This window comes from Oryza glaberrima, chromosome 7 (assembly GCF_000147395.1).
Source record: "Oryza glaberrima chromosome 7, OglaRS2, whole genome shotgun sequence".
In the NCBI taxonomy this organism is placed as follows: Eukaryota; Viridiplantae; Streptophyta; class Magnoliopsida; order Poales; family Poaceae; genus Oryza; species Oryza glaberrima.
Genome location: NC_068332.1, coordinates 13894681 through 13912098, shown reverse-complemented (window position 1 = coordinate 13912098; position 17418 = coordinate 13894681). Strand labels below are relative to the sequence as shown.

The 17418-nt window shown below is 39.7% G+C and overlaps 1 protein-coding gene and 1 long non-coding RNA gene across 2 annotated transcripts; one reads left to right on the top strand and one right to left on the bottom strand.

Annotated features, from left to right (window-relative positions):
* The first annotated feature begins 4887 nt into the window (after positions 1-4887).
* On the top strand, positions 4888-13727 carry LOC127779838 (uncharacterized). The gene is made up of 5 exons (XR_008018737.1): positions 4888-5784; positions 7155-7217; positions 7325-7660; positions 7867-7928; positions 13177-13727. It is a non-coding gene; the product is annotated as an uncharacterized LOC127779838 (long non-coding RNA).
* Positions 12178-16947, bottom strand: LOC127779837 (alpha-galactosidase-like). Its single transcript, XM_052306749.1, has 15 exons — positions 16615-16947; positions 16424-16482; positions 15435-15491; positions 15299-15333; positions 14894-14997; positions 14726-14801; positions 14466-14524; positions 14302-14367; positions 13721-13804; positions 13539-13603; positions 13366-13448; positions 13153-13243; positions 12993-13045; positions 12723-12866; positions 12178-12589 (listed from the first exon to the last, which is right to left on the bottom strand). Exons 1-15 carry the CDS (start codon positions 16782-16784, stop codon positions 12476-12478), a joined length of 1260 nt encoding a protein of 419 aa, XP_052162709.1. The 5' UTR covers positions 16785-16947; the 3' UTR covers positions 12178-12475.
* Positions 16948-17418: the final 471 nt, after the last annotated feature.

Genomic DNA, 17418 nt, shown 5'->3' with positions numbered 1-17418 from the left:
ATACCGGTAGTATATTTGTGCAAATCATTCATCATCCGGTATATTTTTGTAAAATAAATCGATGAACAGTTTATTTTCAAATTTTATTCGTGTACGGTGTATACTCATATGAGATACGTATACTGTATACGGCGTACCGCGTACGGGGAGAATATAGCACTCAATTCGCACCTCTAGATTTTACCATCCAATCTACATACCTTGATTAATATAGCATTAGGATTGCTAATTATTATATTTGGTACCACTTTCACTATTTTCATCACTTACTTTTGTTTCTCCCTACCTATCACCTATCAGATCCAAAGAGAGAAGGGAGAACGATTTTCTATTGGATTTTAATCTAAAGATAAAAAATCTGTGTGATATGATCATAAAAATCTTTCGAAATATGTATACGTACTCCCAACGGAGAAATATCTCTCTTTGGATCAGCATTCATTCGCTCCCCACCACCGCTAGGCCGAGCGCCTCCCTACCGCCGCCGAGCACCGCGACACCGGGCACCACCACCCCGCCGCCGACCGCTGCCACCCCACCGCCGACGCCAACCGACACCACCCCGCCGCTGACCGACGCCACCCCACTGCCGCCACCCCACCGTCGACGCCGGGTGCCACCACCCTGCCGCCGACCGACGCCACCCCACCGCCGTCACCCACTCAGACCACTGTACAACAATTTTGCAAAAATGTGTGCTAGCGTTGGTGGCGGTGCGCCCGTCTTTCTCCTCGGTGTGGCGGTGGGGTGGTGCCGCTCAGGGGCGCCGATGCCGGTGGTGGGGGCGGCGCTCGGCGGTGGAGACAGTGGGGGTGTCGACCTCGGGTGGTGGGGCGGCGCCGCTCGGCGGCATGGTGGTGGGGGTGGCGCACCCTGGCGGCGGCTGCTCGGCGGCGGGGTAGTGGGGCCACGACGCGGTGGTAGGGCGGAGAGGTGGGGTGGTGGCGTCGCTGGTGGCTGTGGTGCTCGGTGCTCAGCCTGGAGGAGGGATCGATAGATTTGATCCAGAGAGAGATAGGTGGGCGCAAGGAAAAAAATGTCCAAAAAAATATACAAATGGAATTAAAAAATAAGTAATACATGAAAAACAACAGAGAAAGTGGTACCAAATGGACTAAGTAGCAGTCCTAATAATATATTTTATAGAGGGCATGTAAATTAAGTGGTAAAAAAGTTGAGGCACGCGAATTCGATGGTAAATAGTCTAAATTCTCGCTCACGGGATACGTATGTCGAAGCATAGCCCCACCCCAGCCAAGATAGTTATAAATTGCCAGTCTCATCTTTCTCACGCAAAAGCCCGTGAAACGAGAAAAAAAACAAATTAGGCATTCGTTCACTGATATAAAAAACCATATGGTTTATTTAACTTAGAGTAAATTAAATAATGCGCCATATTTTTATTTCCTAGTCCTAGAGTTGTTTTTTTAATAATGGAATAGATAACATTTCGGTCTTTGCTCAACAGATATACAACCAATTATTACAATCTAACACTCATACAAAGAGTGTATTTCAAATAGAATTAAACACACCCAAGCATTATAAAAGTGACCATACCAAGATAAGAAACACATAATTATTCAAGTCTATTTGTGAATCTCCATCCATAGTTGGTAAAAAGTTGTATAACCGGCGTCTCAAACTTATGACATGCAACCTTCAAGAGCTCTCCATCTTCATTACACTTTTGCAGCTGTGCCCAAAATCAGAGCCAATATGTTGCTTGAAAATTACCTGCATATATGAAATAGATGGTGATTTGTCAAAAACCATATCATTACTACTCAACCACAGAGCCCAATATATAGCAGAAGCTCCTACAAGAATTAGTTTTCTCTTTTTCTTGTCAACCCCCAAAGCCAATCATCAAACATATGAGGTATGGAAGAAGCGAGGTATAAACCAAAAGAGAATTGTACCGCTCTCCAAACAAATTTTGCAAAATAACAATCCATAAAAAGATGTTGAATAGTCTCATTTTTCATGCAGAAACAACATCTTAAGCTGCCATTCCAATTTCGTTTTGCCAAATTGTATTTGGTTAACACAACCCTTTTAAGCAAGTACCACATAAAGATCTTAATATTAAGCGGCATTTTAAGCTTCCAAATAAACTTATTTCTATCAATATAACCATTATTAATTAAGGCTAGATATATCGACCTTACTGAAAACAAACCATTTTGATGATAATTCCATTTAAAAATGTTAGGAGATTGATTCAACTGAATATGTACAATAGAAGCGCACAACTCATGCCAATAAACAAGATTCTAACCAACTAAAACTCTTCTAAAAGAAACATTAAGCGGAACAGATCTCATAACATTAGCAATTGAAGAACTTTTCCTTTGACCTAGTCCTAGAGTGGAGTATCCTTTTTCACTTTGAACCAGCTAGTTTCACACTTAATTTCAATTTGGCTTTATTGTGCTATGGCTTCCCACTCTCTCTTCTGTATACTCCATGGTAGGCACCACCGGTGTGGTGGTACCATACTCCACATCAAATTCGTTGGCCCCTCGCTCGTGTTCCCTAACACCGCACTTCACTTGATCACCTTGAACCCTCGCTGACATTGGTGCCATGCTCGACCTTGAGGTCGGCATATCTCTACCCGGCAAATGAAGAAAGGGAGCAATTTACTTGTGTGGCAACAGAAACCTTGTTATCGGTGTTGCCAATGTGGTAACGACTGGGTAGTACCCATTGTAGTGGCCGTCCACGTTAGTATCTTGGATCCTGAGCATCACCGGGTTGAGCTCTGAGTCTCCACATTACTACCACCACTGTCAGTGGGAGCGAGGGCGAGGAAATGGGGATTTCTTTTTCTTTTTTCTTTCCCTTTCACTTAGAACTCAAGTACGAGATGGGTGTGGAGAGAGCTCCAAATCTAGCAGGCATTGGTGCTGGGTTGTTGGTAGAGTTTGGGCATGACGACTGACGCGGTGTCGGAGCTAGCTACATAACCTACTCTCCTACTCTCTGGTGGTTTCTTCAGCGGTGCAGGGGAGATCGAGTAAAAGCATACTCCATCTCATCCTCCATCCACAAAATAGCATACTCTAGAAGTAAATCAGGCTCTAGAAGATACTCCATCCGACCATCCAAAAATAGCACGTACGTTAATTTGACGTTTCTATGTTCTCATGTCATATCACAACTATCCCTCTGTTTTGATTCTCCTGCCCTCATTCGGATCAAGCTATGGAGATGGGATGAGGCTCATGTGTCGCTGACACGTGGACCCGTGGGGGTGGGCTTCACACACCCATGTCTCTCTAAGTCAGAGAAGCTCCTCCTTCCATGGAGATGGAGTCAAGGGTGGCAAGCTTCGTCGACCGATTGCGCCATCGCCACTGTGCACCAAGCCCCGTGGCTAGATGTGCCAGCCGCTCCTGCCATCACCCCTCTACGCGCAGCTGCGCATCTGTGCCTGCCCCTGCCCGCTCCCGGCATCAGCCAACTGTGCCCATCCCGCTCTCGCCGTTGGCCACCAGTGCCCATCCTACTGCTGCTGTTGGCCATACTGCCCATCTTGATCCCGTTGGCCGTGCCACCTGCGCCCGGCCGGCAATTATCTTTCTTTTTTTTACAAGCTTTTGCAGCTAAGAACAATAACAAGTCAATCTCTAAATGTGTGTGTACTGCTTCTGTATGGATTACTGCTCACATCGCTGCATTGCTCTGCTCGGGTGATAGTTGAAAATTCTCTAAATCGGACGTTTGATGCGGGCGCGCATGCATCGAGCGCCCGCACCTCCCACGCTTGCACGTCGCCCTCACCACATACCCCATTACAGCAAATCACCCGCATATTACGGAAACGCTCTATTAAGGGAATCTGTTTTATTTTTTTTCCACCAACAACGTTTCAGCTAGTGTACTCGTGATGTTTCACTATGTATGGATCAAATGTTGCATTGAATTGAAATATTATTTCGCTATTTGATGAAACATTGTTTTTATATATAGTGAAACAACGTCTGATTTTTTGGAAACCGTCTGTTTCATACGTTGTAGCAAAATGTTCCATGAGGTGATTTGGTTGTGTTTTAGCTTTTTAAAAGACTGAAACATTTTCAAACTACTTAGTGAAACATTTTCGATCTACTTGGTGAAACAGAGCGCCCGGTTTGTAGGCGCCTCGGGTGATTGTGCGTTTATGATCAAATGAGATGAAACTACATACACAAACTCTAATTCAAGATTGAATAGATGTAGAACTATTGACTATTGTGTTTCCCGTTGCCTATTACTTCTTGTATCAGTTAATTTTAGACGATTAGCTACGAAACTGAGACGTTCAGTTACAATATCGATATTGATGGCAGATAGATCCGGTAAACTGATATGTTTCAAATAGATTTGATCCTATTTATCCGGTTTCAAACCTAACCTATCCGGTAGACAGTCCCTCTCTGTCTACCTCTCTGTCGACAGATTTGATATGCCTCAATCTGTCGAACTTTTTTATCTCTCAGATCTTGATCCAACAGCAAACAGAAATATACAACAAAATACTAAAAAAAAGCAAGCTGACAATTGAAAGGCCCATCTTTAGGGCCCAACTAATAAATCAAAATATAAAGGCCGATATTTTGATTGAGCCCAAATAGAGCCCATCTCAAATCACGTGAAAATTATAAGACTTGATTGCCAAGAAGGGAGACAATATCACGTGACTTTGCTGTCAAAAAGCAAACAACATCAAAAAATCTTACACAAACACCATTTCGAGAAAAAGAATGGAGATGGAGATGGGGATGGAAGAAAGAAACAAAAGTAGAATGAAGAGTTAAACGAATCTGGAGGAAACAAGATGCAGATTGAAGAGGAAAAGAGATTAAAATTGGATTGTTTGAAGAATTATACAGGTAAGAATTACGTGTTTCTTCATGTTTTTGCTTCTGCCTTTGATTCATACCAACTTCTGCCTTCTTCCCAAATACTACCCATATTCTGCTTGTTCTGGTCAGATCTAAAGCAAAGAACAAAACTAATGATTCATCTGACGCATTACATGTTTAACTACTTAGTACTAAACTTCAGATGAATTGCATGCCAAGTTACTTAGTTCTGAAACTGCATCCGTGTCCTTGCCAACTCAATTGGGGAACAAGCAATACAAGCCAAAGAACATGCCGCTGATCCTGCTACTAATTGGGCATATGGTGTCAAACCAGGCAGTGGCGATTCTAAGGGCTAGGCTCCATCAGGCTCTAGCCTACCCTCCGATTTTTGCAAAATATTTTCAACTAGATAGCTGAACCTTCGGGAGAAACCATGGCGTGATGATGGCGGCGTTTTTCTGGGGAAGAAGATGAACAGGCGGCGGCGCAACGCCTGGGAGTCGAGAGAAAAGACCGCCGAAGGAACGAAGCGGTACCGAGGCACGAAAAAGAATTATTAGGCCCAAATGCCCAAAGGCCAAAGCCCATGTCCTCCTCCCAGACTTCACTCGGTCACCAGATGCGAAGCCCCCAAATCCCCCTCCCCCAACCCTAGCACGGCGACGGCGTGACTGGCGGGCGGCGGCGGCATTGCGGGCTTGCGGCAGCGTTGCAGCGGCCGGCGGCGTTGCTTCGGCAACAGCGAGCTGCCGAGCAGCAGGGCACGCAAGCGGCGGCATGGCGTGGGCAGGCCGTAGGACGCAGGCAGCGATGCGACCACGCGCCATAGACGGTAGATCCATAGTGCCGAGCGGGCGAGCAGAGCAGACGAGCAGCAGCAAAGTCAGCAACTAGCAGAGCAAGCTCCAAATGCAAAGGCAGCCAAGCCGTGAGTCCTCACTCCATGTTTTATTCTTTTTTATTTCAGCAGCAGTAGCTAGAATGCTAGATGATGAGATTTACAAGAATTGAGCCTCATTGTCTCATAGCCTTGATTTATTCGTAGATTAGTAGCTATGGAGAAGAAAACAACATTGTTAAATTATTTTAAAAACGATTCAAGTGGCACCCTTCCAACCGATGAGAATATAAATCAGCCAAAAAAGTTTGGAGATTATTTCAATGGAATTCGTTCGATAAATTTGATTGGTTGGAATATAGTGTGGAAAAGGATCTCCTACTATTCTTAGATGGTTGATGCAAATATGCAATCACTCATTTCCTAGTGGCAATGTACTTTTTTTATGGTTTCTTTTTCAATCATATATGTGTGAATAACTATCTTAATGTGGTTTTTTTTTTCAATCATATATACGTGAATAACTACCTTAATGCTTTGAAGTTGAGCCTATCCTCTATTTCTATCCTGGATTCGCCACTGAAACCAGGAGCATTACTTTGTGTACAATCTTCAATCCAGTTGTGAAATATGTCATGGCAAATATATTCCAACCTGTTTGTGGTCAAACTCAATAGTAACAGACAAGATTCAGTTCAAACATTAAAAGGTCACACGGCAGGCAAAAATTAGGATGTGAAAAAAGAAAAGATGAAGAAATAACAACATATTCATCTACAAACTGGAGATTAGGTGATATATCATATATCTTATTTTAGCAGATTGATATGTCTAAATATTAAGGCTCAATTCAGATATGGCATGGTAGACCTTATTCAGAGGAAAAAAAAGATGGTCATATAAGCTAATAGTTAGAGTGTTTAGGTAGATTAATATAATACAATATACTAGTAAAGTTCAATTGGCATAGAAGTACTATACTAGTAAAGATCAAATGGTCATTTGCAGGCAATGCCAATTTCACATAGAGAATTTGCCACAAAGATGAGAACTACTCAACAGATGCTATAAAAAGGAATTAAAAAAGAATTAAAGTCACCATACCTGTCTAACAATTTTCAAGAAATACATCAAAGTGTTCTCTTGTATTGAAAGCAGACAGGTGGGCAAACAGGCTCACTTCCCAAAATGACACCACGTGTACATGATGGCGAACATTTGAAATCAGATAATATCTGGAAAAGCATTGGAAGAGTTAAGATATTCTTCAAATAAGCTCAAGAGTTAAGACAACTAAAGGAAAGGCAACTATAACTCAAATTACAGTTAGTTTGTTTGATAATTACATAGAAAATACAATGTAAGACTAGTACTAAATTGTTGTAATTGGCTAAACAACTTAAATTTCAGTCCATTGTTTATTCCTAAAATCATTTAGTTGTGCACTAATTATTTTTCAGGTGTCACAGAGGACAGAATCAAAGAAGGCAACAATAGAATGAAATCACAGCGATCAAATTCATGTAAATTAAAATAAAATTTTGATTGTTAACTTGTGTTGTATTATACATTTCAATTTTTAATAAATTATATATCTAATTCAACTTTTTCTTTGTTAAATTTTTTACAGGTGTTACAAAAGACAAAAATTTAGAGGGCAACATTGGATTGAACATTTCAATTTTTAATAAATTATATATCTAATTCAACTTTTTCTTTGTTAAATTTTTTACAGGTGTTACAAAAGACAAAAATTTAGAGGGCAACATTGGATTGAAATCAAAAGACTCAAATTCAAGAAAAGCACAAAGCAAAATTTATTTAGAACTAAAATTAACTGAATGAAATATTATCTATGTATCAAATACTGTTCTAACACCTTTTTTTCAATCATTTCACAGGAAACATAAAACAAAAAAAAATATAAAGAGGATTGCTATATTGAAAACACAGGGTTCAAATTCAGGTAAATTGATTATATATTCATACTAAAGGAAAGACAACTATAATTCAAATTATAATTGTTTAGAACTAAAATACAAGTTGTTTGATAATTACATAGAAAATACAATGTAAGTCTAGAACTAAAATCTTATAATTGGCTTAAAAGACTTAAATTTAAATCCAAAGTTTATCCCTAAATCATTTTGAACTGTACTAATTTTTTTTCAGGTGTCACAGAAGACAGAATTAAAGAGAGGAACATTACAATGAAACACAGGGATCAAATTCAGGTAAATTAACATAAAAAATTGATCGCATAGACATGTTAGATGGGTATAAAACTCAAGCCCGTCACGGATGACACCTATTAGTGACAGGCCATAGTTTAGGCCCGATTGAGATAGCATTAGTGTGACCATATCTCAAAAGTTCCCTATCTAGGCAGGAGAAAAGACGGTTTTGCCTTTCTTTAGTTTTCAGACTTGCCTATACATGATGTTGTTTATTAATTACTTAAGTTAATTAATGACAAGTGAAACCACAAGAGGATAATAATTTTTTTTTTCAAAAGAGTGGATTGACATGTTATATCTGCAGTGTTACATTAAATCAAGAGAAAGCACGTCTAAAATACCAACGATCATGTACGAGTAAGTCTGAAAACTAAAGAAGGGCAAAACCGTCTTTTCTCCTGCTAGTTAACACCGTCATGTGTAAAAACTAACGGCATGCTACATAGGGAAGGGAAATTTTAGAAGTGCCTAGATAGGAAACTTTTGAAGTTTAGGTGCTATAGAGGGAGGAACAACTTTTTTTTTATGCTACATAGGAAATTTTCTCTTGATTTTTTGTCATATGTGCACCCAGGGGGAGGGGGGGGGGGGTGATGCGATCAGCTACCCCTCCTTACTTCTTTAGTCCTCTCTTCTGTTAGAATACACGTGTATACAAAGTTTATACGTGTGTGTATATAGTGTATACGTACGTGTATATATGTATATATTTCTTTTTATATGTATACACTTTTTTTATAAAACAATATATACACGTACGTATATAAACTTATGTGCATATATAAAATATATCAACTTTATATACGTATACACAAAGTTTATACACGTAAAAAAAATACAAGTATACAAACTTTGTATGTGTACATATACAAAGTTACATACAAAGTTTCTATACGCGTATAAAAAGTTTATATATGTAAGTTTGTATATGCATATATTAAAAACCGAATAAAACAAAAAAAACGGAAGAAAAACCGAAAAGAAACGGAAAAAAACCGAAAGAAACAGGGAAAAAAAAGGAAGAGTGAAATAAACAAAAAAAAACTAAAAGAGAGAGGGATCGCGCCATCCGTCGGCCGCCACTAGTACAGAACTTTCCATCCGTGACGGCCTATAACATGTCTGGAATTAGTGGGATATGATCGCATAGACATGTTAGATGGGCATAAAACTCAGGTCCGTCACGGATGACACCTATCAGTGACGGACCTAGTTTATGTCCGATTGAGATAGCATTAGTGTGACCATATCTCAATCGGTAACAACTAGGCCAGTCACAGATGACTCATCCGTGATGGGCTCTATCATATGCCCGATTGAGATTACTTAGTATTTTTTTCCATTTGTCATATGAAATGTTTTTATTTGTGAGTTGACCTGTAGCAAAATAATTAACTGCAGTATAATAATTCATTTTATTATTCAAAATAACTTTTCGGGTAGTAAATGATTTCAAATGGAAAAATGGTCAACAACAAAGTTGTATAACGTATAAATATTTACAACTTTCATTTTGGTCATTTTTCTATATAACTTTTTTTAAACAGTTTCAATTTATATTTGAAAATATGACAACTTCAAACAATATTTTTAAATACTAAATGATTTCAAATGAAAAAATTATCAACAACAAAGTTGTATAACTTACCAAGATTTACAGCTTTTATTTTGGTCATTTTTCTATATAATGTTTTTTTTGAACAGTTTTTATTTGAATTTGAATATATGACAACTTCAAAACAACATTTTCAAATACTAAATGATTTGAATTAAAAAAGTCATCAACAACAAAGTTGTATAACTCATCAAGATCGATAACTTTTATTTTGGTCATTTTTCTATATAACATTTTTTTGAATAGTTTGAATTTGAATTTGAAAATATGACAACTTCAAACAACATTTTTAAATACTAAATTATTTCAACTAAAAAAGTCATCAACAACAAAGTTGTATAACTCACCAAGATCTATAACTTTTATATCTACCATTTCTTCATCCGACAAAGTGTTAGTAACATTGTTCACAAAATTTACATATCTGTGTTATAGTTTATAAAACCAGATGAGAGATATGTGAATTTTGTGAACAATGTTACTACCACTTTATCGGATGAAGAAATAACTAAAATAAAAGTTATAGATCTTAATGAGTTATACAACTTTATTGTTGATGACTTTTTCAGTTGAAATCATTTAGTATTTGAGAATGTTGTTTGAAGTTCTCATATTTTCAAATTCAAATTCAAACTGTTCAAAAAAATGTTGTATAGAAAAATGAACAAAATAAAACTTTTAGATATTGATGAGTTATACAACTTTGTTGTTGATGACTTTTTCAGTTGAAATCATTTAGTATTTGAAAATGTTGTTTGAAGTTGTCATATTTTTAAATTCAAATTCAAACTGTTCAAGAAAATGTTATATAGAAAAAAGACGAAAGTAAAAGTTATAGATTTTGATGAGTTATACAACTTTGTTGTTGACAATTTTTCCATTTGAAATTATTTACTACCCAAAAAAATATTTGAATTTCTTATATTTTAAAATTCAAATTTTATATAGTTCAATCAAACCCGGATGGAGAAATGACCAAAATAAAAATGGTAGATCTCAATGAGTTCTACAACTTTGTTTTTGACAGCTTTTTCATATAAGTTCATTTAGTATCATAAAATTCAATTCGAAATTCATTTTTTCCTAGAAGTCTGATTTGCCTCCTCCTTATGGTAATACTTGCTAAATATATATTTGATCCAATTAACTCGGTTTTGCTGGTGAAATATGTGATCAAAATGGATGTTATGTGAATATGGTTGTGTTATGTGAATGAATGTATATGAATAGGGGATGTTAGGGTGTGACATCCTGGCTTAGGGCTTAATAGGATTAATAGAATACTCATACCAAAAAATTACAATCTTTCTTGGAAGCCAATCTCAAAAAAAACTATGAGGTTAAGCGTGCTTGGCCTAGAGCAATTTCGGGATGACTACTACGGTTAAGAAATTGCAACCTTCCAAATAGGAACTCGCCAATCCATGGGTATACTAAGAAGTTACAAAAGTTGTCTCTGTAAACCAACCTCCTAAAGCGAAATAAGCACAAGGAAATTTCACAAATAAATTGTCCAAGGTGAATTTTTGCTGTTGTTTCTTCCCAAGAATCATGATGTTACTATCGAAATTTGAAGTCCTTTGATTTTTATTTATTAAAGAGTGTTTAATCGGGATGGGTGACCGACCGAAAAATTCTTCCTGGGTACACACGAGTCCGAATGGGTGACCGACCAGGAAGGCACACGAGTGAGGGCAAAAGCCTGAGGCTAATAAAAAAAGAAAAATTATTTTTTTATGGATTATACTCATTAGTGACGGGCTATAATCCAGGCCCGTTAGGGATGAGAGTCATCCGTGACGGGCCATAATCTAGACCCGTTAGAGATGAGAGTCATCCGGGACGAGCTATAATCTAGGTCCGTTAGAGATGGGAGTCATCCGCGACGGGCTTTTGTGTTGGCCCAATTGAGATGTGTCATCCGTAACGGTCAGATGCCCGATTGAGATATTTTCTCACATCACTAACATTTGCTTAGTGATGGGGGCTCTGCTCGAAAGAGATGATGTTTTAAGCCGGTTAGAGATAACCGATCCCGTTCTAGTGCCCCCACTCTGCGCGTGCCACGTGTGCAGTCATGCGGAGAGGGCCGCGCGCTAAATAGTCGTTTCGCGTGCACAGAGTGTCAAATAGATATGTTGGCCCACATGTAACGTTGGTTTGGTTTAAAGAAAGTCCATTTACAGTTAATATTATGGTCATGCCATTACGGTCCAAGCAACAACATGATCTTTCTTCTAATTAATATAAGAGCTCGTAAAAGTGTCTAATTAGTAGATAGATAGATGTATAGATAGATATATAGGTAGATACAATGTATATATAGGGCAACGTATCGTATGCATACAGCTAGGTAGATGCACTTATGCACACGCCCATCCGGAGCCTTTGGATCAACATCCTGCGGCCAAGACCCCGAGTGGGGTATTTTTGCAATTAGCCGCCCGCCTCCTCCACTTACTTTTATAAAAGACCTCTCCACAACTCTCTTCTTCACTCACGCAGCCCATTTTGCAAAAAAAAAAAAAAGAAGAAGAAGAAAAAAAAAAGAAAACTCATCACATTCTGGATCTGGCACAACGGGCACAAAGCAAGCGCATCATCGGGCTTCATCGGTGGAAAGGGCGATAGATAGATAGATAGGTAGATTTGCTTATATTTCTAACAGAAGAACTCTTCAATTAACGAACATGCAGAAACCTTGTTTGGCTTGGGGAATTGATTTTGCGAGGTTTAAACGACGAACACGTACGAGTCGCAATACACTCTAAATTTAGATCATCAACTGCATGCAGAGTGCAGATCACAAGCTAACTGCTTAGAGTTTGTCATTCTAGCTTGTTGTCACAGACGCACACGCGTATTGGGACAATCTAAAATCCTATATATAGTTCGATCCCACGACGGCGTCCAATCTCCAGCTAGCTGCCTAGCTCCGCTCCTCGCCGGCCCGGCCGACGGGCGTGAGGACGAAGAGCTTGCACAAGTGCGCCGCCACCTCCGCCGTCAGGCTGCCGGTGAACCTCCCCGGCGCCGTCGCGTGCTGCAGGCAACGCAACGCAACCACGGTTACGAAGAGAATGAATGAATCGTCAGCAGTAAGACAGATTTTTTGAGATGATGCATGGCAGAAGCAGAAGGATGGATCACGGATCGATGCGAGAATTACTACTCACCAGCCAGACGTTCTTCGCCTCGACGGCGACGCCGGGGCCGACGCCGATGTCCTGCCACGCCGCCGTGATCTGCCGGCTGCCCGTGGCGCCGCGGTTCAGCAGCAGCACCGCCGTCCTCTGCTGGGAGAGCGGCCCTGCCCATACCTGCAGCAGCCAGAAACAACATGGTTCATGGATGGAAGAAGTAATTCAAGATTGCGATTTTTAGTTTGGAATGAAAATCTGTTGATGATTTTTGGTAGTAGCTCTGGTAGCTCTAATGCTGCACACCTCGATTTCGTTGTCATACTTCCTCACTTTCTTTCCCTGGACGCCCAATGGATCTGCGTCACATTGTTCGTTTGATAAGAGCAAGTGTTTCAGTAACAACTAATTAAGAAAAATAATAAGAGTGGCTAAGATGGTCTTTGTTTCTGAATGCTGATCTGACCTTGGTTAATGGCGATGACTTCAGGGTTGGAGAGGATCTCCAGCGTCTCCCTGGAGATACTCCTCACGTCACAGCCGATGATCAGAGGAGCCTGCAAAAGCATTCACAAACATAGGAAATGGAATCATACATTCATACAAGAATCTCAACTGAATTCTACAAAGACCAGAGATCAGAGATCAAGATTTTCAGAGATGGTGCGTACCAACCAACCTTGGCAATCGCCCAAAGGCTGATGTGCACGACGTACTCGTCGTTCGTCATCCCTCCATTGCCGACCTCCAGCATGTCAGGATCTGCAGTGCAGGGAACAAATTAGAGACAGACAGACAGACAGATATATAGCAGATCAACGAAGACCACGAAGGTGAGGAGGCCAGCTATACCGTTCCAGCCGCCGGGCTTGGCGTAGCTGGCGGAGGCGTCGTTGCTGTCGATGTTACTCAGCATGCTGCTCGAACGATCACCGGCAAGAACACGAACACGAAAGAGGATCAGCATAGTGCAACCGAGATCGGGTTGTCTCAGATCAATCGCTCGCCGGCCGGCCACGGCGGCGGCGGTTTACCTGGCCCATGAGTCATTGATGTCGCCGGTGGTCCTCCAGCTGTTGCCGTACTGGCCACCCCACGTCGCCACATTCCTCTGGCCCCTGAAGATCGCGCCGGCCAAGCTCAAATCTCAGGAAAAATGTTTAGTAAAGTAAACAACGATGTATCTCTCTATTTGTTTTTTAATAGATGAGGTTGGTAACTTTTGACCATTCATCTTATTTAAATGTAATTATTATTTATTTTGTTGTGAGTTATTTTATCACTAAAAGTACTTTAGTACTTTAAGTATGATTTATACATTATGCATTTAAATAATACTTCTGAATAAGACAAATGATCAAATGTGTGATCGAAAGTCAATGGTGTTGTTTATTTAAGAATAGAGAAAGTATGTGTTTGTTAACCTCATCGAACTGTGGTGGCGCCTTTGGTAAAATAAATACATGTGGATGTATATATGATTGATTTGATTAAGTGTAGTTATATCTGGAGTTACTTAACTTTTGAACTGTTTAATGTGTGTTTGGCTTGTTTACCAATATTTGGTAATACCAGTTATTAAGTTCCAATTTTTTACAAGGCCAGTACACCGTACCATTCGCAGATTGAGTAGAAGATCGGACGTCCGGTTTTTCTCAGAGCGAAAGACATCTTGGGGAATCTGAGGATGCATGAACCAATATGTGAACTTGGGAATTGGGAGGAATTTGCGATGAACAATTATCTTACGTGAGGTGCTGCTAGAGAATATGTATATACCTGACGGTTTCGCTCGAGCCGTCACTGTTGCAGTTGTCGTACTTCAAGTAATCCACACCCTGCTTTCGCATATTGGTCACAAGAACGTAAAAATGTTCAAAATTTTCCTTTTTCTTCCAGGAATAATAAATCCTGGGTCTGTTTACTTGGATTAGGAAAATAATGGAATAAATTTGGGACATGTATGTATGTATGATTAACAAGAACATGCAGAGTCACATATGTCATTTATGCCTAGAAAGTTCTGTACAACGGATTACCCATGACGCAAATGTCTTAGCATCGATGTCCTCGTAGCCCAGAGATCCGGGCATCGTTTTGCTGCAAGTTCTTGTGCTGAATATTGCGAAAACAATTCCGATTCCGTTTTAGCATGATGAAACAACAATAATTTCCATTTGTTTCTCGAGACTGTAGATATTGCTTACCCGGCTGAAGAGTATATGCCTAGTTTAAGCCCCTTGCTGTGCACATAATCTGCGAGTGCCTTAATCCCCGAAGGGAACTTCTTTGGATCAGCAGCTATGTAACCCTGATGATACTCAAAGAGTGCTAATATTTAGAGCAATTTTACGGTTTTTGAGGAGGTACCATGAGGTACCAAAAATTTAGTATCTCTTGATACCTAGATACTATGAGGTACCAAATTTACAATAGAAAAGGTGGTACCTCATGGTACCTCCTCAAGAACTGTAAAAATGCTCTAATATTTAACAAAGCATGTTAGAAGAGTGCACTGATAAGTTAATTAATGTTCAGGGAGAAGTACATGTTATGCCTCTGTAACTGCAAACAAATAAAAAGAAAAAAAGGAGGAAAATAAGAAGGCATGCCTCTTTGGTCCTTTGGTAATCTGCCCAGCAATCATCTGTGGTCAATTAAATGCAGTGTGATTTTAGCCTATTTGGCACTCCCTCCAAATATCAAATAGTACTAATTAATCAATACACAAATTAATATATACTCCACCTAAGTTGACATAAGTGTATCCAGCCTTCGTGAGCCCGGTGGAGATGAGTGCGTCAACTGGTTGATTTTAAAAATCCACATCAGAATTAGATCATATTTTGATATATAAAACTAGTATACATTTCGGCGATAATCTAATATGTTCATATGATTGGACACTTCGAGAAAATTCCCATGGTAGTTGGAAAAATAATGAAGTCCACCGACTTATTAGATGAAATATATGGTAATATCTTACCATTCCTCATTATGGCAATGCTAGAAAGTCTTATAATATAAAACGGAGGAAATATTAACTAGTTGGTGACCCGTGCAATCGTAAACTATTTACTTATGTGCCTTATACCTAATCAGAATTGTTATAATTCAAAAGAAACCAAAAATCGAATTTAGAATTAATAACTATTAAGCTATATATATTTGGTTTGGAGTCCCAAACGTATATATATAGTTTTTAATTCCAAAAATGGGAATTCATAAATGAGATATAGGTATAAATGCATAGATATAGATAGAGCTGAAGAAAGAGATAGACATAGACATAGATATATTCAGATATAGATATAAACTCCACTTAAATAGTAGATCACAACAAAACAAGGCCTTAATGTAAACAGATTGCAGGGCTTCATACATGCACCTACAACTAATAAAAGGGGAAAACTAACGTTTCTGTGACTCTTGTTTTTGGGCTCTAAAATTTTGACGGTATTCTTACTCCGAGTGTAAAAAGGAAATATATTATAGACATATAATGTTGTTTCTGTTTGAAAAAAAAAAAGAACGTTTCCCATGTTGATGCTCAGTTTGTTTTCGGTGTCTCGCTACTCGCATACCGCTTATCATGTTTTACTCTCAACACAAAATTCATATACATATTGAATAATTTTAGTTCAACTCAACATTGTATTATCAAGTCAATCAATAACCAATATGATAGATACGTGTATATCCATAAGGTTTGGTCATTAATTTAAAGCTTAATTTACCGGTGCTCCGGATGGTGTTCTCGTTGATGTTGCACCCGAAATGATTCCAACTGTTCCACCTGAAAAAAAAAAGATCCAACATGAACGCACACGAGATCGATCAGAGGAGCAGATGGAATCAATTCAACGCGCTATCCTTCTTCTCATGAAGGAAAAAGGAAAAGAAAAGGGAAAAACCAAAACCCTCTCACCCCATCTGCGGCGTCCGCCCGAGCCCGTTGTCCAGGAGGCTGCGGCGAGCGGCATCATCGCCACCGCCGGCCGACGACGAAGAAGCAGCCCATGCTGCCGTCGACGCGACGGCGGCGGCGGCGAGGAGGAAGAGGACGAGAGACCGCCGTGGCAAAGCGTAGGAGCCCATGGTCACACCACCTCCGTTCACCTTGCGAGCGAGCTGGCTGCCTGGCTCTCTTTTGGTTGTTTCCCTCACAAAACTACGTACCTAGCTGCTCTGGCTGGAGCGGGCAAAACTCCTCTACGGTGGCGAGTTGCTGCTTCTTGTCATCTTGACGCCCTTATATTGGCCTTTGGTGGTGGCTCTACCTGAACAAGATTTTCCTGTTGCGTTTATTTCCTATTTTTCCCTTTGCAAAATCTGCCCATTTTTTCATGGGAAAAGCAATATTTCCCCCCCATTTTGTCACCAGTACTGTCATAAGTTTGGTGGGGCCCAATAATGCCAGCTACAGCAGCGAGTATTTTTGCTAAAAAGTAAATTGTTGCGTTGCAATGTTTGCACAACGATGATGACACTATATGACAGCATTTGTGCATTGAATTCGTGCTGTTTTAATTCCTCTGCTTGCTCCTTTTGTCTTTGGTGCAGCCTGTGTGATGTTTGATGGCGCCACCAACTTTGCTTTCTGTTTTTGGGTTTGTCATTATATATCCTCGTGCGTGCAGAGTATGGGGGCAACCAGCCTCCATGGATGGCATGCCCGTTGAAACTCAAAAGCTAAGTATATCCATAGGATAATTAAGCCAGTGAACATTCC